Below are 22,860 nucleotides of genomic sequence, written 5' to 3' on the forward strand. Positions count from 1 at the left end.
AATTTACATGAACTAGGGAAGAAAATATGCCTAGGGTAAAATAAATCAAAGGTTTTGGCATTTGTTAAGCGCCAGTGCCTGGCACATGGTAAGTGTTATATAAATGCCTGTTCGTTAAATAACAAATTAAAATCAGGCTGGTGGGGGAGAATGGAAGACGACGCAGCCCTGCAAGCATGCTCTGTAGTGCCTCAAGGCCTTTTTAGGGTTCTGTGCCTCTAATGTGGGTCGGCGTCAGCCTTTCTGGGGCATTTTGAGCCCTCTGTTCGGGCCCAGAGGAAGCGCACTCACCTTGCTTTGCAGAACGAGAATTTGTTGAGCCCGACCCCTCCAGGTCCCAGGAGAGGACAGGAGCTGCTGGACATTCACATCTTCCCCAACCTCACTGGTCAAAACCTGAAAACGGCAGGCCCTTCGAGTGAGGCCAGGAGAGAGGGCCCCACAAGAGCCCTAATACTGCTGCCCTACTAAGAAGCAGTGCAGGGTGCACGGGGCTCCCAGAGGGCCTGGCCCCCGCCTACACACCTTCCTCCTGCCTCGCGGGCCAGCTGGCCATGTTCTCAGAGCCGCTGTCCCTGGGAAAGCAGGAATCCCACCGGCCCCAGCATTTCCTGGCGATGCTTACAGCCGACAAGGGACTGCCAACAATGCCCAGAGGCGGCCCTCTCTGCTCTTGACATATTCCGGGATGAGTGAACTGCAAAGTTGACCAAAATCTGCTTCCTCAATTTGTTCACCTGTCACTGAAAACTGAGATCATTCTGCATAGATACAGGAAGTACATGGCCACAGGGCCTTGACCTCTGTAAGAAGCCACCGACGAGGGGCCGTGTCTGAGCACAGCAAGGAGGAGAGCTACCGAACGTCAGTTGGGGGTGTTTGGTTCCAGAAGGGCCCAACATTGTAGCTGTTGAACGGTGGTGTGCAGGCCCTACCTCAAGGCTTTGAGGTGGACACAAAACACTCCAGCTGGTGCCCAGAGCCCCTCTGAAGCCTGTCACGGGAACCCAATCTAGCGCACCCGGTCTCCGGCGCTTGTTTCCACAATAGAACACTGTTTTGGAAATCTTGGCTAGTCTGAGTGGTTCCAGCAGAGAAGACAAGTGCCAGAGAATTCACTATGTAAATAAAAATAAATAATGAACCAGCTGGGCCTGCATCCCAAGTCTAAGTATTTTTCTTTGAAAGGGGCCTTTAATACACAAACAACCTATTCATATTCTAATATCACAGACAGCAGAGGGCAGGAGGCAAGTCTTGGCAGGCTTCCAAGTCCAAGGTGGCTTATTAAGGAGAGACCCGGGATCTACTAGGGTGCACGTAGCATAAGGAAAGTCTGTAGCACTTTCCCTGGGTAGAAGGCACTGTCCTTCTCTGTCCAGGGCTGGGAGAGCACCACGAGGGCACCACGAGGGCCCCTCAGGCAGCCAGCAACCCCACTCACCAATGGTCAATATCAAGGGCCGACAGAAGGAAGTTACTGGACCTGGAACCTGACCCAGAGCAAGCAGCATGATGCTCATGGGGCCAAGCACTTGCTGCCCCTGAATGGAACCCATTGTCCTGGCCATGCTCTTCCCAATCCCAGCCATACAGGAAGACCTGACTGCTGGCTCTGAAATACCTTCTGGGCCATCCGGAGCTCTTGCTTCACCAACTGGATCTGGTTGCGGAGTTCACTCATCTTCAGGTTTGTGGCTGCCAGCCTGTCCTGCAAGACCTTCACCTCTGGGGTCTCTGGCTAGTTGGGAAGGACAGAGGAGAGAGTAGTCACTTGTTGCCTAATAGTAGCAATAATCATAGCCTCCATTCAGCCAGGTGTGTGCCAGGCACCGGGCTGGGTGCTCAACATGGAGCAACTCATGTAATCCCCGTGCACCCCTGTGAGGCAGGTTCTATTGTCAGGTGCACAGGCAGAGGATGCTGAAGTGGCTGGGGAGACCCGGTTGGGGAAGGTGGAGCGTGGACGTGAATCCTGGCAACCCAACCCTGGGCGCCAAGCCCTTTGCTCAGAGTACTGCACGTCCACGGACACAGGCAGTGACCACAGAAGGGGGAGCCCCTGGAGGAAGCCCGCAGGCCGCACACCTCCCAGACACCCCCTAGGTGTGGGCACTCTCTGCTGTGCTCCAAAGACTGGCATTGCAGCTAAACCGTCTCCACTCAGAATAAAGAGGGGACTAGTTCATGCACAGAAGGCAACCTCAACTTGGCAGGGGGATGGTGACCATCCTAACTCGGGGCCTCCTTCCCCTGGAACCATCAGCTTGGGCCTGAGGCTCCCTTTCCTGGCAATGAACTCACTAAATAGAAATAAGGACCCAGTTTGACCCCCAAAGACTCCATTTCTGTGGCTTGCAGAACTGCAGCAACCATGAAAACTGCCTGCTGGAACTCTCAGCAATGTCTTTTATTTATTTTTTTTTTAGTAATGTTTGATTTAAACCATTTGGATGCAAATTTTTCTCAAATGTGCTGCCCAGGGGCACCTGGGTGGCTCAGTCGGTTGAGTGCCCACTTCGGCCCAGGTCATGATCTCGCGGTTTGTGGGTTCGGGCCCTGCCTCAGGCTCTGTGCTGACAGCTCGGAGGCTGGAGCCTGCTTCAGATTCTGTGTCTCCCTCTCTCTCTCTGCCCCTCCCCAACTTGCACTATTTCTCTCTCTCTCTCTCTCTCTGTCAAAAACAAATAAACATTAAAAAAAATTATTAAAAAAATGCGCGGCCCATTTCTCTGTCTTCAGTATAAGTTTCTGAGACTCAAAAAAGTTTGGCATTAAAGGGATTCCATGGTCAGCCCATCCAAACCCCTTCCATAAGTAGTGAAAATGAGGCCCAGAGAGGGGGAGTAACTTGCTCAAGGGCACAAAGCTGACTGGGTTTGACACAAGTCAGATTAGAAGAAGCCTGGTCCCTCCCCTGCACTAGCTGATTCTCCCACTTGAAGCTGTTTCTGGCGCCCACGCATCACCAGTGGGCTGAAAGTCCCATCGGGCAGTGATGCCAAGACCATCTGCTCTTGCCCCAAAGACCAGGTGAGCTGGCCTTCTGGGAAGCAGGGCGGGGGCTGCAGTGGACTTCTGATCTCTCCTCAGCAGCCACACACAAAACCTCCTGTGAACACTAGCATGGAAGGCAGAGCCACGCAGCTTGGGTCTGGGAGGTTCCCTGGACCCCAGAGGTTCTGGACAGCCCAGGTGAAAACCACTGGTGAAGGAAACAGGAATTGGACACACAGCCCGAGAAGTCTGGCCTCATCTGGTTTCCTCGTTTGTGGAACGGGTATAAAAATACTTCTTTGTCCTGCTTCTTCACAGCTCCACCATGAGGCTAAACAGAGTAACAAATGTGAACAGAGAATAAACCGGGAACTTACACAGAACGCAAACGTATCTTTAAAAAAATTGTGTGTGTGTGTGTGTGTGTGTGTGTGTGTCCTTCCCCCTGTCTGGCTACTTGCCATCCTTCTCCCTGCTCGTGTGCTGTTTTACATCTGCCCCAGGCTGGCAAGTGACCCCTGCCTGTCAGGTCTTGGGTGCCATGACCCCCACTGGCCCTGGTGGTGGTGCAGGAGCTCTATTTATGAGTGTCCCACGTGATGGCTGTGACCCTGCTCAGAGCATGGAAAGAGTACACATCCTGGACCCAGATCTAGAACCCAGGCAATGACAGACACCGCTCCCCAAGCCTGATTTCCTTATCTGTAAAATAGGGCCATACAACACCAGCCTCCAGGATGCCATGAGTGTCGATAGCATAATGCACGTAAAGGATGCTTTCTGGGGCAGATTCTGACAGAGAGCAGTGTGAGGGCTGGGGGCCTAGCCTGGCTTGAGGGGGCAGCTGGCAAAGGGGGCTGAGAACTAGATAGTGTCCTAGTGAGGGCTGGACCCGCATGCATAACAGCCTTCACCCCTCTGCTCTGCCAAGCCCCCCAGCCCTCTCCTCCTGGACAGCTGCACCCCCGCCTCCTGCCATTTCAGGGCTACTTCAGCCCAGAGTGAAATTCCACAGGCTTTGTGGGGGACTTGAGTATGGGTATAAGCCTTCCATTCCCTGGGCTATTTTCTTTGAGGGAATAACTGAAATGTAGTCTGAGGGGCACAGACAATGCCAGTGTTGCTCACGGCACAGCCCCTTGAAGCCCCATGCTGACTGTGCCAAGTGGAGACAAGGCATTCAGCTCCACTCTGGAATGTGCTTTGGCACATGGGGGCCAGAATGAGGAGTGAGCATGCAGGCCTCTGGAGTGTGGTTCAGGCTGGGGCTGCCCCAAACAGTCCAGTGAGGGGGGTGTTGCTTTTGTTGTCTGTCTGATCAGAGGTACCCTGGAAAGCACAGGCTACTGCTGAGCTGAGGCTTGCGGCCCACCACCCACTCTTGTATCAGAAGCCCACAAGGCTCCCCTCGGCCACGGAGCAAAGCTGAAATTCCTGCTCCAGCTGCCAGTCAAGGCCTCCCTCCGTGGGTGACCCCACGCTAGCCTTGTTTGGCTGACATTCCCCTTTCCCCTCTCTGGCTGTGGGCTGCAGCCAGACGTTGTCCAGCCGACACCCAGCTAGCAAACAGAACAGCTTCTCAGACTCTCAGCCTCGGATTGCACAGCTCCTGCTGGAAGGCCCTCCTCCATCCTCCTTCTCCAGCAAGGCCCACCTCAGGAACTTTCCTCCAGCCCACCTCCTAGCTGCCTCGCATGGTGTGCTCTCTTTGTGAACTCTGAGCCCCTGGGACTCTTTCTGAAGGCCCTGTCCCCCTCCTTCCTTCAATATGGCTGCTCATCTCCCCTCTTGGGCTCCCCTGTGGACAGAGGCCGTATCTTTGATTCCCTGAGTCACAGGGCTCAACAAGTGACCAATCAAGCAGTCCTTCATCAGTGGCAGACTAGTCAGGGACGTGGAAGTGCTCAGTGTTCTGGATAAAGCAGGAGCTGCTGAACAGTGTCCCTTGGGGCCAGGAAAGGCCCTATAAGCACAGCCCCTGCCAAGGGCAGAGCCCTCCCACCAATGAGACAGGTTTATACAAGACTAGCCTTCACTCTACTAGGTTCTACTCCTGGAACCTAGGGCCCTATCACTATACACTGAGGGCTTAATTCTCCTCAAGAAAGGCATGAGGTGGCTTTACTCTGCATTGTAGGCAAAAGGGAGGTGAGACTAGAAAAGGAACACTGAACAGGGAGTCCTAAGGCTTGGCTCCCTGTATCTCCAACTGGTCTGGCTTCCCAAGAAAAACCCCTGGAGAGGCCTCCTGGGTTGTTCTTGAGACTCTGATGCTATTTATTATCTGCCTTGGGCTCCATGCTCCCCCCTGGTAACCCACAGGGTCAGACTGCCTTCCTTTCATGGGCCTGCAATTTCTGTTTCTTGGGTTTCATGCCCTACACACTGGTTGAGCAAAATGGAATCTGAGGGACAAGCCGCCATTCCCAATAGTCACTTTTACTTTGTACAAAGGGAAGACTTCTCACAATATGAAATGTCCCCCCCACCAACACACAGGGCTGGGCACTAGTGAGCTCCCTGTCCCTGGGGTAAGATAGAGGCTGGATGTCTCCCCAGTGAGAATGCTGTAGAGGACACAGCTGGGCTGAGAGTGGGAGGCCAGTTGGACAAGACCTTCGTTGCTGGTCCCCACATTCTAGGGTTCCAGGGTCCTCAGACCCCTCCTGTTCTTTCTCTCTAGGGACTGAATCAGAATTAGACCTGGCCTCCACTGGGGCATTCTTGGCCTCAGGCCACGGACTTCATTCCCTGATGGCTGCTCTGAGGATGCCACAATGGTGGGCACTGGCTCAGCAACGGAGGTGGACCCTGGACACAGGCGCCTATACTCACATAGAGGACGGGAGACCCAGGCCCACGGCTGCCTCCCAGACTCCCCAGCACAGAAGAGAATTCATACCAAGGCTCTGTCTCCCATCTGAGCCCTCGGCGCCTTGGCTCCCACGTCGGTGGCCGCCTTGGCTGGTAGCCTGGCCTGGGCCGCCTGCAGCTGAAAAGTAAGTCTCGCACTTAATATTGGATTCTGCTTGGCAACTGCCGTGCCTGAGTGCAGTGCCCTGGTGCCGCCACGGGTGTGTGGTTCACCTTTCAGCTCACTTTAGGACCATTAATGGAAGAACTCTCCTCTACAAACTGCTGTGATGAGAGAGGGTTTAATCCATTGTCGGCCTCACTGCCCAACTACACACGAGAGTAGCACCAGGATTCACTAACAGCTTAGCACATAATAACGCTGCAGCCGTGGTCTGTATCCCAGAGTTCTGTCCACAGTCTGGGAGGCGTACCATAAAGGGACTATGGACTTAATGTGACTGACGAGGAGACACAAAGACGAGGAGATGCAAAGAAACCTGCCACATGGGCTCATGGCCTGTAGCCAAGCCCAGCACTGCATACAGTCAACTAACCCTCCATTGCTTTCCCGGTTGTTCACACGAACACCGGACTGTGTCTGGCAAGGCTGGGCGTGTGGTCTCTGACCTCTTCTTGCTTCACTCTTGGCCACATGGGTTTCCTCCCAGACTTTCTTCCCCACTCAGAGTCTTGGTATCTGCTGGGCCCTCTGCATGGGGGCCCATGCCCCCTTTCCCAGTGTGGCCCCTTCCTATCCTCCATGGACCCACTGTGTGTACCTACTCCTCTACGAGGCCCTCGGGGCTGGGTCTGTCTCTGAGGAGGCAAGGCCCATGCCTATTTTGCTCCCCCCGTGGGGCCTGGCACAGAGCCTGAGATGGGTCTCAAACAAACTGTTATAGAATAAGGAAGCTCTCATTCAATGCCTTACCACAGCAACTGAGGAGAATTTCGGGGGGCAACAGAATTGGATTTGCGATGCAGCACCACCACGTGCTGTATGACTTGAGAAAGCCCCCTAACCTCTTTAAGCTCCAACTTCTTCAGCCATATAAGGAAGCTACGTAGGTTTTCTCTAGCATATGGGTTCCATTGCAGCTCCTAAGGGACCATGAACTGCTTGGGCTGTGTCCTTGCAAGACTGGAGGGGTCTGTGACTAGCTGTGGGAGGGCAGGGGGCAGCAGAAAGAGGAAGATGGGAAAAAGTGAGACCAACTGCTAGAGTGCCCTGGCACAAGGTTCCCTGTTAATTCGTTTAACAGACATTTATCTAGTACTTGCTACCTGCCAGGCACTGGTCAAAGCATTTTACACTTAATCTTCAGAAAACCTTAGGGTGAGTACTCTTATTACTGTCATGTGACACAGTGAGTTTATAGCCTGCTCAATGTCACAAAGTAAGGCAGCTTTGGAGCTAAGATTCACCTCTAGGTGGTCAGGCTCCGGGTCGGCGTCCTAACCGCCATGCCGGCTGCCTCCCCGTGCCCTGTGCCCCCCCTTGCTTCCTGACACACTTTCCCCTCTCAGGACGTGACAAAGACTGAGGCACTCTTAGCGAACACTGGCCCACAAGCCCTTCAGAGGGACCCAAAGCATCTAAGTGTGGCTCCCTCTCTGGAGGAGTGGCCCAGGGTCCTGGGAGTCCCCTCCAGAGGCGGCAGTGACCAAGGCCCCTCACTTCCCGCTCCAGCTCCCGGATGCGATTGTTCAGCTGCTTCGCTCTGGTTTTCGCACCCTCTGACTCTGCCATCAGCGCCCGGTTCTTTTTGGACAGCTCGACGATTTTGGTGGCGATCACATCCCCGGCCAGACCGGCTGTCCCTAAAGTGAAGGAAAACCGGGAGGTCAATTAAAAGCACAGGCCCACACATCAAACTCATGCCACACTACCAACAGCCCTGGGGTTTGAAAAGCTGAAACCCTCATGAAAGGGCAGAGGCTCGGGGGAGTGACTGCACACGTAGGCACCCTGAAACCCCACTCCGATGAGTAGAAAGGCAGCCATTCAGGAAATTACAAAATCCGGAAGCAGAGTTTTAATTCTATGGGATATCAGTTTATTGCCCCAATTCTCCATGCCCTCCTCAGTGACACGGTTACACACCCACACCCTGTGCTCTGTGCCTTCCGGCAAATCGTGTGTGCCCCCCTCGACCCCTCTATGCCTGCCTGACTCTGGGCTCAGCCAATGACTTGTTTGGCCATGGGTTGTTAGCAGATAAGGCACAGGTAGAGGCTTGAAAAGCACTTGTGCAGTTAAAGCCCCCCCTTTTTCACTCGTGCCATTCTCCACAAGAACACAGCCAGGCCAGCTGGCTGGGCCCAGGACGAGGAAGAGAGACACGTGGAATAAAGCTAACCCACCCTAGTCAAGCCCGACCTAGATCTGCTGAGCCCCAATTAACCCCAGATGTTTGAGCTCAATACATGCTTACTGCCGAATGCCGCCAAGATGATGTGGTTGTTTCTGACACAAAGCTTTGTGGTGACACCTAACCAACACAGAGGCATGCACCCATTTAATAAATATTTATTGAGTTTCACCAAGTGTTGGGCACTCTCGCTACTAGGGATTCAACAGTGAATAAAACAGACTTATGGAGTTTACATTCCAGCAGGGGAGACAGATAATACAAAACAAATAAATATGCATTCCAGTGCCTGGGAGGACTGCCTGCTATGAAGCTGGGCAAGGGGATGAGAGGGATGGGGGTGACGCTATTTTAGATGGAGTGGTCAGGAAGGAAGGCCTGTCTGTGGAGATACGTGTGAACAGAGACCTGGATGAATGACAAGTGAGGGATCAAGCCATCAAGAAGAGTGTTCCCAACTAGGAAGGGTATTCTAAGAAAAGGGCACAGCAAGTGCAAAGGTCCAGGGGCAGGAATATGTTTGGAGAATCTGAGGCCCATCGAGCAGGACGGAGTAGCTAGAACACAGTGGGCAAGGGCAGGAAGCTGCTGGCAGGGTGTGAATGTGGGAATCTGAACTGTATGGGGCCGTGCAGATGGCAGGCAATGGGAGCTAGCCCAGCTCAGCTCCTGACTGACGGGGTAGCCTCACAGTCCCCTGTCCACGTGCGCAACGCAGGTCTGGTCAGATGGTCTGCAAGTTCTCTGAATGCTTCCGACATTCCAGCAGTGGGTAACCAGCAGGGACACCTTCTTAGGCCTGTTTTTTTTTCAACGTTTTTATTTTTGTTTTTGGGACAGAGAGAGACAGAGCATGAACGGGGGAGGGGCAGAGAGAGAGGGAGACACAGAATCGGAAACAGGCTCCAGGCTCTGAGCCATCAGCCCAGAGCCCGACGCGGGGCTCGAACTCACGGACCGCGAGATCGTGACCTGGCTGAAGTCGGACGCTTAACCGACTGCGCCACCCAGGCGCCCCAGGCCTGTTTTTTTTTTTAACACAACTGTCATGTGCCTTAGAACAGACTGAAAGTGACAACTGGTGGAAGGTATACAAGGGTGCTTGATGGTTTTCAAACTGACGCAGCCCAGGCCTGCAGCTGCCCCTGGCCTCCTCCTACCTGCTGCAGAGGCTAGGGACACTTCAGGAGAAAGGCTCAGAACAGGGATGGAAACCAGATCTGGAAGGACACATGGTCCAGCAGTGAGTTTTCTGTGTTATGCTTTCCTTCCAGGACTCAAAAGCAGCATAAATCCTGGAAGTAGATGTCATGAAGAGGTCCAAGAGCAGGAAGGGGCACTCAGAGAAAACAAGAAAAATCCTCTATTGTTGTTTTTTTTTCTTTCTATTCTTTCCCAAGCCCCACTCTTGAAGGTGCAATCCCATGATAAGGGAGCAGCAGTGAATGGGCAAGGACAGAAATACTAAATGTCTGGGTAAATATAATAGATTATTTTTGTCTCCTTAGGCTCTGTAAGATATGTGTAATGATTGAGAGCAAATATTATAACATTATCTGTTGGGATTTTCAATATATAGAGATATAATACATATAAAAGTTGCACTATTATGGGGGAGGGTAAAGGGAACCATATGGTGGTAGTTTCTTTGTTCCACTTGAACTAGTAAAATATTAATTCTAAGTAGCCTGTGACAAGTTATGTATTTTGTGATTGCCTGAGCAATCACTAAAAAATTATGCAAAGAAGTATAGTTAAAAAAAAACAACAGAATTGGGGAGCCTAGGTGGCTCAGTCAGTTACACATTCGACTTCACCTCAGGTCATGGTCTCACAGTTTGTGAGTTCGAGCCCCGCGTCGGGCTCTGTGCTGACAGCTCAGAGCCTGGAGCGTGCTTCAGATTCTGTGTCTCCCTCTCTCTCTGCCCCTCCCCTGCTCTCGCTCTGTCTCTCTCTGTCTCTCTCTCTCAAATAAACTTAAAAAAAAAAACAAAAACAAAAACAGAATTAAAGCAATCACTAAAAATCCAGCCAAAGGAAAACCAGTCCGTCAGCTGTCAGCAGACTGTCCCTTGAGGCCTGGTCTAAACACACATGCTGGGCCAGTCAGACCTTTCTCTTCAAAATTTGACACTGGAAATCAGAAATGGTGACTGCATAGCATGGACTGGATTTAAGAAGTCCTGAGGAAGAGATGAGGCTGGCAGTCAGACGAGGCCTTGAGCAAGCTGGCAGAGCCAGCAAAGGACAGCACGGGGCAAGCTGGGAGAGAGGGAATCACCCCTGTGTCCACAGGCTCCTGGGGAGGGGAAGCGTCTCCTGCTTCCCCCCTGGAACTCATCAGCTTCTCTATGGCCCTGCCAAAGGGCAAGCTGCCCCTTCACATCTGAACCTCAGCCAGGCTGGGTGTGGTTTTCTATTCCTCACAATACAAGTCCTTCCCTTCAGTGTTGTTTTTTTAGACAGAAAAGGCCAAAGAATGGAGTGAGGCACAATAGTGACCAAGGCTGTGAATTCACTACCGGTCCTCTGCATGTACCTACCCTTAAATACACTGGCTCTCAAAAGGCAGGGAGGGGCACTCTGGAAGATGCCGGGTGAGGCCCATTGTCATCTGTGGTTGGTTACTTAGACTGACTTTCTGGTTTCGTCAGCTACCTGGGAGTTGCTCAATGGGTGTACATGGAACAGAGGACAATCAGGGCCAAGGTCCCCACCAGATCTGTAGGGCCAAGGTGTAGCTCATAACCACAGAGCCAGTGTCTAGTCACACCCACAGAACTAAGGTCATCCCCAGACCCATATGGCCAATGTCGCTACCAACAGAGCCAAGGTCCAGCCCAGACCAAAAGGGCCAAGGCCCACTCTAGACCCTACTAGGTCCCAGGAAATTCCCTCAGAACAGCTAACTTCCCTGTCTCGTCCACTTTTCTGGAGCAGCAAGTGCTGTAGAGTGAATGCCTGCTTCCACTGGGGTTTTTTCACATCCACAACACAACGGCTGAGCCAGAGCACCAAGATAAAATGGACCGCGCTGGCCCGACAAACGTGCAGCAAGAACCCACGGAGAACCCCTGTTATGAGTCCTAGCCAGCTCACCAACACCACCCAGAATGCCTGCCGACTGTCCCTGCTGCTCCTGTGCTCCCATTTCCTGGCTCACTGGCCTCCTTGGCCTGCTCTCTTCCCCTACCTCTCCTTCATTTCCATTACTCATCCGCATGAACTTGACCATGGCTGACCCTTGGCACTCTCTCTTGAGCACGTGTGCTCTGGAACCTGCTCTTTGCCCTGCCCAGGGGGCTCCATGGCAGCTCGGCCAGCTACCTGGAGATCAGGGCAGGCACTGCCACAGCAATGGTTGAGCTACCTGTGAAGGCAAATCTGTCCTCTTCTATTTTCTTTTTGAGATGTTTGATTTCAAAGTCCCTTTCCTTCAGCAGCTTATACAATCGCCCATTTTCATCCACTGTCTCCCTGAGCTGCTCTCGAAGGTGTGTGATCTCCTCTTCAAGCATCCTACAAGGGCAAAGGCAGAATTATAGGGACCGATGGGGCAGGAGTCAGGCCTCCACTGCCCAGGCTTGTTGTACCTGGTTGGGCACTAGGTGGTGAAAAGAACTCGTCTGTACAAAATGGAAAATGTCAATGAGCAGATTTTAACACACTGTTCTCAAAACTGAGTGACTATGCACACACACTCACACACACATGCACACACATGAAAAGAGAAAAAAGGTTTGAATTACATTGTGTACTATGGATTTAAGAAAGGGCTATATAACTGACTGCCTCTCTCCAAGAATTCATACTTGTTCAAGCATCCATGGAACATGGATAAAAATGTATCATCTTATAGGCCACAAAGGCAATCTTAGCAAATTCCACATAATGGACATCATACACATCTTTTTGTTTAATGGCAATTGACTAAAATTAGAAATCAATACTAAAAAGACAGCAAAAAAATAAAATAAAAAACAAACCCCCAAACGCATCATACATTTGGGACTAAAAAAAACAACAACAAACCACATGCCTGGGGAACCTGGGTGACTCAAGTCAGTTGAATGTCTCACTTTGGCTCAGGTCATGATCTCATGGTTTGTGAGTCTGAACCTCACATCGGGCTTACTTGTATCAGCACAGAGCCCACTCCAGATCCTCTGTCCCCTTCTCGCTCTGCTCCTCCCCCACTCACATTCTCTCTCTCTCTCTCAAAAAACATTATTTTTTTTTTAAAGAAAAACACATTTCTAAATTATTTATAGGTTGAGAAGAAATCATAGCATGTACCATGAAGCATTTAGAACAGACTGACTGCAGTAGCAATATATATAAAAATGTGTGAAATGCAGGGGAAGGGTAGAGAGAGAGGGAGACAGAGGATCCAAAGCGAGCTTGGCACTGAGAGCAGCAAGCCCGAGGCAGGGCTTGGGCCCATGAACCGCGATATCATGACCTGAGCCAAAGTCAGATGCTTAACCGACTGAGCCACCCAGGTGCCCCAAGATACTGATAGTCTTAACTGCATGTGTATATACACATACATATACATATTAGAAGACCACATAGGAATTGTCTAAGCCTTAAGTTGAGCCTAGGTCTCTAGGTTTCAGGTAAACCTGACAGAAATCCGAGCAGGTGGTTGGTTTTGTTCATCATGAGTTGTCTTGCAAGGTACTCTCCAGCACTTTAAAACACGAGAACCACATGATTGATGGGTCTGTGATCATTTCTACCGTGAGGCACAGAACAGGCTCCCTAGGGACAGTTGTGTGGGAAGTGAGTAAGTTATAGACGTTATAGGGAACGGTTATTATTAGTTAACAGCTGATATCATCATTACTGCTGTTATTCCACCAGTGGCTCGGGCCTCCACCAACTAGTTTCTCCAATTTGGGAAAAGATCATGTGGAAACATAGGTCTGGGGTTAACTTAGAGCTAATATCTCGGAGCCAAAGGAACTTTTCCAATTATTGCACAACCTGTATGTTTTTCCCTATTAACATTTTTTAGTGGAACATTTTGAAAGTTGAGAAACCATAAAAAGTACCCATCTGAGGATGGGTAAGATAGATTCTGGGCCAAACCAGAAGCAAAGAGACAACTCAACAACTATTGTGGAGTTTTGGTTTTTTTGTTTTTGTTTTTGTTTTTTTTACTATCAGAGAATTTTGTTATCAATATAGACTTCTGCTTTGACAACCAGTATAAATCAACATGCACTGAATTTAAAACAAAATGAGAAGATTCCAGACTACTTTCAACCTTTTCACCAATGTGAAAAACCAAGGAACCCACCAAGAGCTTTCTTAGGACAGGTATGTTTATGGTTGTTATGTGTCAGGAAAGGGAATTGGCATAGGAGAACGATCTCAGATGAGAATTTGCAGCAATCATCATTTATGAACCATCAGAGTTAGCCAACCACCTCCCCAGAAACCCAAACACGGTTTTCATGAGAGACTGAATAAGAAAATCCAAGTGAATAAACTACACCCTGATGAGTTTCAAATTTTCAATTTGACTTTGAACAATTTTTACACACATTTCATACCAACTTATATCCACGGGAGCACAGATCTATCAGAGGCAAATCTTCAGTAACAACCTCTGTGTCAAAACCTCTGTGGCCCAACTTATACACACGCATCTAGTCAACCTGATTGTCTAGCTGTCTGTAATAATTTCTCCCCCACCTTCTCTACCTTTCTCCAGTGCTCCTGGGTGGGTTCAAGTTTGCATTTACCTCTGCTCGAAGCTGTTTTTTGAGTTTTGCTCCCCAGCTTGGAGAAGGCTGAGGCCATCCGAGATCTCCAAGGGCTCTTTTTGGTCATCAACTTTGCTTTCGAGGCTCAGTTCCTTTTCCCTCTGTTTCTCCATCTGCTTCTGCAACCTTTTGTGCTGCATCTCCTGCATGGCCTTGAACTGGAGCCGCAAGGTGTCCCGTGCACCTTCATCTGCTGCCATCTTGCCCTAGGAGTAGGAAAAGAAGCCTGCGTAGAAGCAAACCTCAACAAGCACACATTTCCCAAGAGTACTCAGCACACAGTCAGCTCTGTCTACAGCCTCCAAGTCTGCAGTACCCTGCTTAGCCTTGTGTGTATCCCTATGGAAGCCTGGAAGACCCAGCCTCACCTCAAATCCCCTGAAAGCCAAGGCTGAGCTGAACATCCTCCTCCTGCCCTGAATGTGCCACCAGACTGCTCCCCGTCGCTCAGACTCAACACTGCTCTCCTTCCTGTCTCTAAAAGCAATGGCTCTCCACACTGGCTGGATATTAGAATCTCCTAAGGGCTTCTAAAATATAACAAAGCTTGGACACATCCTTGAACCAATTAAATCCCAATTTCCAGGAGCGGGGTTCAGACATCATACTTTTTAAATTCTAAGTATAATTTACACATGGTAAAGTACATAAATCCTGAATGTACAGCTCATTGGACCATTACATAAGTATACATCCCTGGGGTGACCACCTGGATCAAGGTATAAGTACTTCCTGTCCCCAAGCAGACTATATTGTGCCCTCTCCAGGCAGTCATTCCCCCCAAGAAACCACTGTTCCGACCTCTGCCATTGAAGATGAGTTTTATGTTTTCTTTTTAATCTTTAAATTCTACCGAAGTATAAGTCATTGACAATAAAATATGCCATTTTATGTGTGCAAATGAGTCTTGACAAACACATATACGTGTGTCAGCCATGAGCAACAGCACTGTAGAACATTTCTATCACACCAGAAAGGTTCCTTTGTGCCCCTCTGCAGACAATCTCCCTGCCAGTCCCAGTCCCAGGCAAACTCTGATCTCCTTTTGATCCCTTACATTTTGTCTTTTCTAGAATTTCATATAACTGCAATCATACAGTAGGTAGCCTTTGTGGTTTGTTTTTGTTTTGTTTTGTTCGTGTGTGTGTGTGTGTGTGTTTAGCGGTACCTTTTGGAGATTTATTAATGTTGTTGCATGCATCATTAGTTCATTCCTGCTTATTGTTGGGTAGTATCCCATCACATAGATATACCACAGTTTGTTCATATATTCACCTGTTATTGGACACCTGAGCTGTTTCCATTTTCAGCTATTATGAATAAAAACTGTTATAAACATTCATATACAAGAAAGTCTTTGTGTGAGCATATGTTTTTATTTCCCTTGGGCAAATACATAGAAGTGGAAATGCCAGCTTATATGGTAAATTTATGTTAGCTTTATAAGAAACTGCTAAATTGTTTTCTAGACTGGCTGTAACATTTTACATTCCCACCGGCAGTGTTTGAGAGTTCCAGTTGCTCCATATCCTTGCCAGCACTTAGTATGGTCAGTCTAAATTTTAGTCTCTCTAGTGACTATGAAGTAGCATCTCAATGTGGTTTTAATTTGCATTTCCCTGATATCAAATTATATCGAGCATCTTTTCCTGTGCTTACTGGCCATTTTCATATCTTCTTTTGTGACATGTCTATTGATATTTTTTGCCCACTTTTAAATCACGTTGTCTGCTTATTATTGAGTGGTCAGAGTTCCTCATACATTCTGGGTATTTTTGTCTACTTTTGAACTTCAGGTAAACAGAATAACAGAGCACGGACACAGGAATTTTTAAACGGCCTCCTCATGTCTGGTGTTAAGCACCCCTGCCTGAAACCAAACTGAAGTCACAACATCCACCCACCATCCATGTAGTGATAAATCTTGTTGATCCTCCATAAATGTCTTTACATAAATGTCCGTGTATTTCCAGCCCCACTCTCATTATGCTCACGACCACCTCAGGGCATTTGTACTTGCCATTCCCTCTCCCTAGAATGCTCTCCTCCCAGACATCCACTTTACTCACTTCTTTCAAACGTCACTTTATCAGAGAAGTCTCTACACCATTCCATTGTGGAAAACTTTCTTATTCTCACTCCCCACACTCCTTACCCTGTTGTATCTTTCTCCACAGCACTTAGCTTCACCTGACACACTGTATGTTTATTGATTGCTTCTCTCCCTCTCTGCCAGTCCTACAATGGCAAGCACTATCTGATGTTCACTGTTGGATCCTCAGTGCCTAGAACAGGGCCTGGTGTGTAGCAGGCAGGAAATGAGTATTAGATGAACAAATGACAGATGGTTCTGTCCTAGGACTGTTCAAGCAGGTCCTTACTGCCCTGGCTGCCCTCTCCTTTTTCCTACTTGTAGTCTACCCTGCATTGGCTGAGGGAATACTTTATTTAAAGCATAGCTCTTAGCCTGACACACTCCTGCACCAAAGAACTTCAGCAGATGCTCATTAGCTGCAAAACCAAGTCCAAAGGCATTAAAGGTGTTGGGGGATTAAGCCTCTGTCTCTTCTTCCAGCCAACTTTCCCTTTCTTAAGGCCAGTTCTAGTCTCACTTTGCTGCTCTGTCCCTATATGTCCTTCTCCCCTAGACTTAAACCTTGCTGGTTCTCCCAGGCCCAGCACAAACACCACATCCTTTCCTGACCCCCCAGGAAGAACATGCTCCCTGCCTGACCACCCCCAGATGCTCCAGCAACACCTTTCCACTGTACTTATCCCTACCCTGTCCTCAGGGGTGGTCCCAGAGCCTACACCCAGAGCTTGTTAAAGCTGTCTTAATATTGAATCTGCAGGGATACAATTCAAAAGTACTGATGTCCAGGCCCCAGTCCTGGAGGATTCAATCTAACTAGTCTGGGGTGGAGACCAGGCATGGGGCTGTGTTAGTGCTGCCCAGGTGGTTGGGATGTGCTGAGAACTGAGCCCACGGTATAGCCTTTGAGCCTGTCACAGCAAAAGAGGAGCTGCTGTTACCTTGGAATTCCTCACTAGGTAGCTCTGCCCTGTTAGAGGAACTATATAACTATAACTGTAACTATAACTATAATTATAACTATAACTATAACTATAACTATAACTATAACTATAACTATAACTATATAACTATATCGTTCTGTCCTGTTAGAGGAATTAACTCAGCAAGTCTGGGTTGTCCACACCCTGCACATTCCAAAGGAAGGTTTGGCCCTTGACCTGCTCTGAAGGAGGTAACCTCTAAGTCTTAGGTATATCCTGCCTGGCAATAAAGCCTTTCTTTACCTGGGCTTGGGCCACTCAAGATGGCCTATGCTAACAATGTGATTTTATGATGGAGACCTTGGGCCATGCCATATCAGCTTTACCTCTGGAAGGGTGGGAAATTGAGTGACTAAGGTCAGCCATGTATGCAGTCAGCCATGCGTGTGTGACTGACCCCCAGTAAAACCCTGGACCCCAAGGCTTGGGTGAGCTTCCCTGGCTTGCAATGCTCCATGCATGTTGTCATGCATTGTTGCTGGGAGAAGCAAGCTCTGTTCCTGAGACTCCACTGGGAGAGGACAACTGGAAGCTTGTGCCTTGTGTCTCCTGGACTCTGCCAAATGTGCCTTTTTCCTTTGCTGATTTTAATCTGTACTCTTTCATCAGAATTAACTGTATAACAGCTTTGCTGAGTTCTGTGAGTGCTTCTATCAAATCGTGGAAGCTCAGGATAGTCTTGGGGACCCTCAAACTACAGGAACCCCTGGACACCTCTGCTGAATGTGTGACAGCCATAGATGAGCCTCTGCTCAGACTTCATTAAACAAGCAGACAAGCAAAAGGGTTTTTACAGGGGGCTCAGTCACACAGGCACGGCTGACTGTCTGCACAGCTGACCATAGTCACTCAATTCCCCGTTCCATCTTTTGGGACACGTAGGGATATAATGTAACTTAACAATCAGACTCAATGTTATATAAACAGGAAAATCAGACTTTTTCTGTAAAGGGCCAGATAGTAAATATTTTAGGCTTTGTGGGCCATATGGTTTCTGTTACAAGTATTATATTCTGCTGTTGTAATGGAAAGCAGCAATAGACAAGACAGAAATGAGTGGGTGTGGCTGTGTTCCAATAAAACTTTATTACAAAAATAGGCAGTGAGCTGGATTTGGACTGTGCACCTTAGTTTGCCAACCCAATTTAGGGGAATTTCACCTGAAAAAGTGCCTAGAGATTGAAGAAAACCCTACTGAGCCTATTATTTGAAAATATAACTGGAGAATTTAAAAATAAGTTTATCCTGTGATTCCCTATTTTTTGTAGATTATAAGAAGGGACCATCATATACTTCATATTCCAAATTGGGTTACCTTGGAGAGTGAAAGGAAGAGCTATTAAAAATCATTCTAGGTCAACAGCAACTTGGAAAAGCAACTTGGAGGCTGTGACTAGCATATAAAACAGCGGTTCCCACCCCTGCTACACACTGAAAACACCCGGAGCTTTTAAGATACTGGTGCCTGGGTCCCCCACCCAGGGATCCTGATGTCATTAGTCAGGGTGCAGCCTGGATGTTGGACACTGCTGGTCTGGGCTACCATACAAGTAGCTTGGCCCAAGCTGAGACAGCACCTGAATTTCAGGGTGAACTTGCTCTATACCAGCTGTGTGAATTAGAAAGTTTCTAGGGGCACCTGGGTGGCTCAGTTGGTTAAGCGTCTGACTTCGGCTCAGGTCATGATCATGGTCCATGAGTTCAAGCCCCACGACGGGCCCTGTGCTGACGGCTCAGAGCCTGGAGCCTGCTTCGGATTCTGTGCCTCCCTCTCTCTCTGACCCTCCCCCCATTCATGCTCTGTCTCTCTCTGTCTCAAAAATAAATAAACATTAAAAAAAAAGAAAGAAAGTTTCTAGACCTCTTTGGGCTTCAATCCCTCTTCAGTAAGCAGGAGATGAGAAGGAGACCATAGATGTGCTGTAAGGGGCAAATGCAAATTGGGTGGTGGTGCATGAAGGTACTTTGTCAGCTATGCATGGTAGGAACAAAATACTATTTTTTTCTACCTTTCTGGTGGTCTGTCTTGGGGAATCCCTTCCTCCTTCTCTTGCCCCACATACAGAGGCTTCCAGGCCCTCACAGTGATTCTTGTGACCCATTAGCAGAAAGCCTTCTCGGCTACTGGGCCCACAGTGACCCAGCCCCATGACATAGCTCCCTCTAGCCTCCACAGCCACTCCTTCACATCACAAGGTCACCTCCTCTGCACCTTATCTCCTGCCCGCTCACTCCAATATCCCCCTGGTGCCTCCCCATCTCTCTGGCTGCCTGCCTCCCACCTTCCCTGGGCCTTGTCTTGGTACTTCTAACCTATACCGCACCTGATCATTTGGGATCTTTTTAAACCAGATCTGAGTGGCTCCTGCCTTTCCAAGACCCGGCCAGGACTCATGGAGGGCACTCTGGCTGGTCTGAGAGCTGCATCCATCCCACATTTTTCTTTAACTTGCTCAGAATGCTCCGTGAGGATTTGAATTTGTTGTCAACATTCAAACATCTGTAGGGGCGCCTGGGTGGCTCAGTCGGTTAAGCGTCCGACTTCAGCTCAGGTCATGATCTCGCGGTCCGTGAGTTTGAGCCCTCTGTGCTGACTGCTCAGAGCCTGGAGACTGTTTCAGATTCTGTGTCTCCCTCTCTCTCTGACCCTCCCCCGTTCATGCTCTGTCTCGGTCTCAAAAATAAATAAACGTTAAAAAAAAATAAAAAAAAACCATTCAAACATCTGTAGATTTCAAGTAAATCCAGATTTCCAGCTTCTTTTTGACAAGTTTACAGCTTTGGCCGTGCTGGGTCTCTAGCCTTACATGGACAGCAGCTTCTTAGCAGAAGGAGTTCCCTCTGGGCAGGCTATGCTCTTTCCACTCAACACCATCCCTCCCACTCCCAGATGCTGCAGCCGGCACATCCACCTCGGCTGTCTGGTATCATTGCTTATAAATGGTGTTCTTTCTCTCACACCTGCTGGATTCACTCACTTTCATTTGCCATCAGTCCTTGAGGATGTTTGGTTTTGTAACTCCTCCCAGTGCTCAAGCCTGGAGGCATCTCAGAGGCTTGTTTCAGCCACTCTACCTTCCTGGGATGCCTTCCTCCCCAGGCTCTTCCCTCCTCGCCTCTCCCCTTTCCCCAAAACTCCTGTTTAGCTTGAAGATTCCCTGGAGACACTCTGTAGACTCCTAGAGTCCCTTGGGCATCCTTTGATCACTAAATTTACCTTAATGTATTATAATTATCTATGGCTTTATTGCTATTCCTTTTATAAGAGGACTCTTAAGGGCAGGGATCTTAGGTCTTATTTCCTAATTTTCAGCATCTTTCCCAGAATGGGCCTTCAATTAATATTTTAGAATTGTCACTGAATATAGCAGGTGCTCAAAGATGAAAGAAAAAAAATGGATGAATGATACAGAGAGCAAACTGGTAGTTGCCAAAGGGGAGGGGGTGGGAGACGGGTAAAATGGGGGAAAGGGAGTGGGAGTTACCGGCTTCTAGTTACAGAATGACTAAGTCACAGGACGAAAGGCACAGCATAGAGAATATAGTCAATGGTACTGCAACATTGCTGTAGGTGACAGATGGTGGCTACCCTCATTGTGGTGAGTACAGCATAACATAGAGATGTGGAATCACTATATTGTACACCTGAAACCATTGAAACATTGTGTGTAAACTCTACTTCAATTAAAAAAAAATTTTTTTTAATGTTTATTTATTTTTGAGAGACAGAGCACAAGCAAGGGCGGGGCAGAGAGAGAGGGAAACACAGAATCCGAAGCAGGCTCCAGGCTCTGAGCTGTCAGCACAGAGCCCAATGCAGGGCTTAAACCCATGAACCATGTGATCATGACCTGAGTCAAAGTCAGACACTTAACCTGAGCCACCCAGGTGCCCTTACTTCAATTTTTTTATATAAAAAAAACTTAAAAAATGAATGAGTAAATAAATGAATAAAGAATAACTTGTAGGGATGCCTGGGTGGCTCAGTCGGTCGAGCATCCAACTTCGGCTCAGGTCATGATCTCATGGGATGATAATCGTTATATACTTCACAGGGTGGCTGTAGGGATTAAATGAGAGAATGCATGGAAAGTGTGTATTACAGTGCCTGGCATGTGACCACTCCTGACAGTTTAGCTATTATCATCTTTCTCATCGTATGAGATGGGGTGTCCTCAACCCAGTCAAATCTGTGGGAGACAGACAGCATGTCTGCACCGACGGGGCACCTTTGGTCTACATCAGCCGCCAGGGCATTAGCATCTGCTCTGTCAGGGATTTGGATGTCGTTGGTCTGGGCTGTGGCCTGGGCATCTGTCTATTTTTATTTATATTTTAAATTTTATTTATTTTTTGCATCTATTTTTAAAGTGTCCCAGGTGAGTCTAATGATGAGTGAGGCCTGAGAATAAGGGGGGGGGGGGCAGGTGCTCTGAGAGGCTGGGAAAACCTGCAGGAGAGGGAGGCACTGAGTCAGCCTGAAGTTGAGTGCTAAAGAATCTGGCTCCAGTGGAAGAAGAGGGCGCCAGGGGTGGGGGGCAGAGGGCTGTCCTGTCAAAAGAAGAGCATTTGCAGAGAGACTGTGATGAGTGTGGGGAATCGAGAAAGGCTCAGGATGGACAGAGGGCAGCGCAGAGGTTTGGGGAGGGACTGGAAAGAAGGCCTTATCTGGCTCAACTAAGGAGCCTGAACTTCAACCTGAAGATGATGGGGATGTTTAGAGGATGCACACAGGATCGCACTTGCATTTTGTGAAGCTGGAGGCAAAGGGGCCTAGTTGGGAGGATGCTTCCGGGAAGCAACGTGGTCCTAAATCAAGGCTGCGGCAGTGGGGATGGAGAATGGGGAACGGGAATGATGCCGAAATGGAAGAAATGTGAGGCAAGTGTGCAGGAGAGAAGGAGAGGGGAGTCTAGAAGGTTTGGGTTTGAGTGGCTGGGGAGATGGTTATTCCAGGCAGAGGAGTTTTCCAAGCTGCTGGCAAGCCCAGTCCCAGGCACTGCTGAGTTTGAGACTCCCTAGGCTTTCCACATGGAGATGCTGGGTGGGCCTGGGGCTCAGAAGGGCATCCTGACCTGGGGCCTCAGGTGGCCAAGACAGGGGTGTGGACAAAGCACTATGGGGAAAGGGTGAGCAGGAGGCTAGGTAGGAGGTGGGAGAGAGAAGGGGAAGATGGAGGAAGAAAAGATGCTGGGAGCAGATAAGAGGTGAGCAGATATTACTAGGCAGAGAGGGGAACAGATGGGTGAGTCTGAAGAAAGAAGAGGCAGGGTGGACTGATCAGGGCGGAGGCTGGGGTGGCAGGAAGCTGCAGATAGGGGCAACTGAAGGGTGGATGCCAGGAACCTTCTGAGATGGGCCCTGACCACATTCTTCTTTCCCTTCCTAAACAATTTAATTGCAAATCAAGGTAGATCCTTGACCAAAGACAACATGGATCTAAGCAGGGGATGCTGATTCCCAGGAAACGGAAAGGAAAACTTTTACTTTTGAAAAACAAAAGAAGTAATGCTAAAGCTAAATTTTTCAAAACACCCGTTGGCCCTGCCTGATTCCTGACTACTTCATGACAGTGTGGTTGGTGTATATTAAAAGCAGGAACAGGGGCGCCTGGGTGGCGCAGTCGGTTAAGCGTCCGACTTCAGCCAGGTCACGATCTTGCGGTCCGTGAGTTCGAGCCCCGCGTCGGGCTCTGGGCTGATGGCTCAGAGCCTGGAGCCTGTTTCCGATTCTCTGTCTCCCTCTCTCTCTGACCCTCCCCCGTTCATGCTCTGTCTCTCCCTGTC

The 22,860-nt window shown here is 49.1% G+C and overlaps 1 protein-coding gene across 4 annotated transcripts in view; it reads right to left on the minus strand.

The window, feature by feature from the left end:
- CCDC13 (coiled-coil domain containing 13) overlaps positions 1-22,860 on the minus strand; it is a 54,088-nt gene that overhangs the window by 25,452 nt on the left and 5,776 nt on the right. For 3 of the 4 annotated variants that reach the window (XM_040479943.1, XM_040479942.1, XM_040479944.1), the window contains 6 exons: positions 13,979-14,205; positions 11,596-11,744; positions 7,532-7,674; positions 5,900-5,989; positions 1,625-1,741; positions 292-396 (listed from right to left, as the gene is read on the minus strand). In XM_040479943.1, the coding sequence (XP_040335877.1) occupies positions 292-396; positions 1,625-1,741; positions 5,900-5,989; positions 7,532-7,674; positions 11,596-11,744; positions 13,979-14,199 (825 nt within the window). In that variant the 5' untranslated portion in view covers positions 14,200-14,205. Of the gene's footprint in view, positions 1-291; positions 397-1,624; positions 1,742-5,899; positions 5,990-7,531; positions 7,675-11,595; positions 11,745-13,978; positions 14,226-22,860 lie in introns of all 4 variants that reach the window. The other variant, XM_040479945.1, reaches the window with a different exon arrangement.

The sequence above is a fragment of the Herpailurus yagouaroundi genome, unplaced genomic scaffold (assembly GCF_014898765.1).
Source record: "Herpailurus yagouaroundi ecotype Mexico unplaced genomic scaffold, PumYag 159, whole genome shotgun sequence".
Taxonomy (NCBI): Eukaryota; Metazoa; Chordata; class Mammalia; order Carnivora; family Felidae; genus Herpailurus; species Herpailurus yagouaroundi.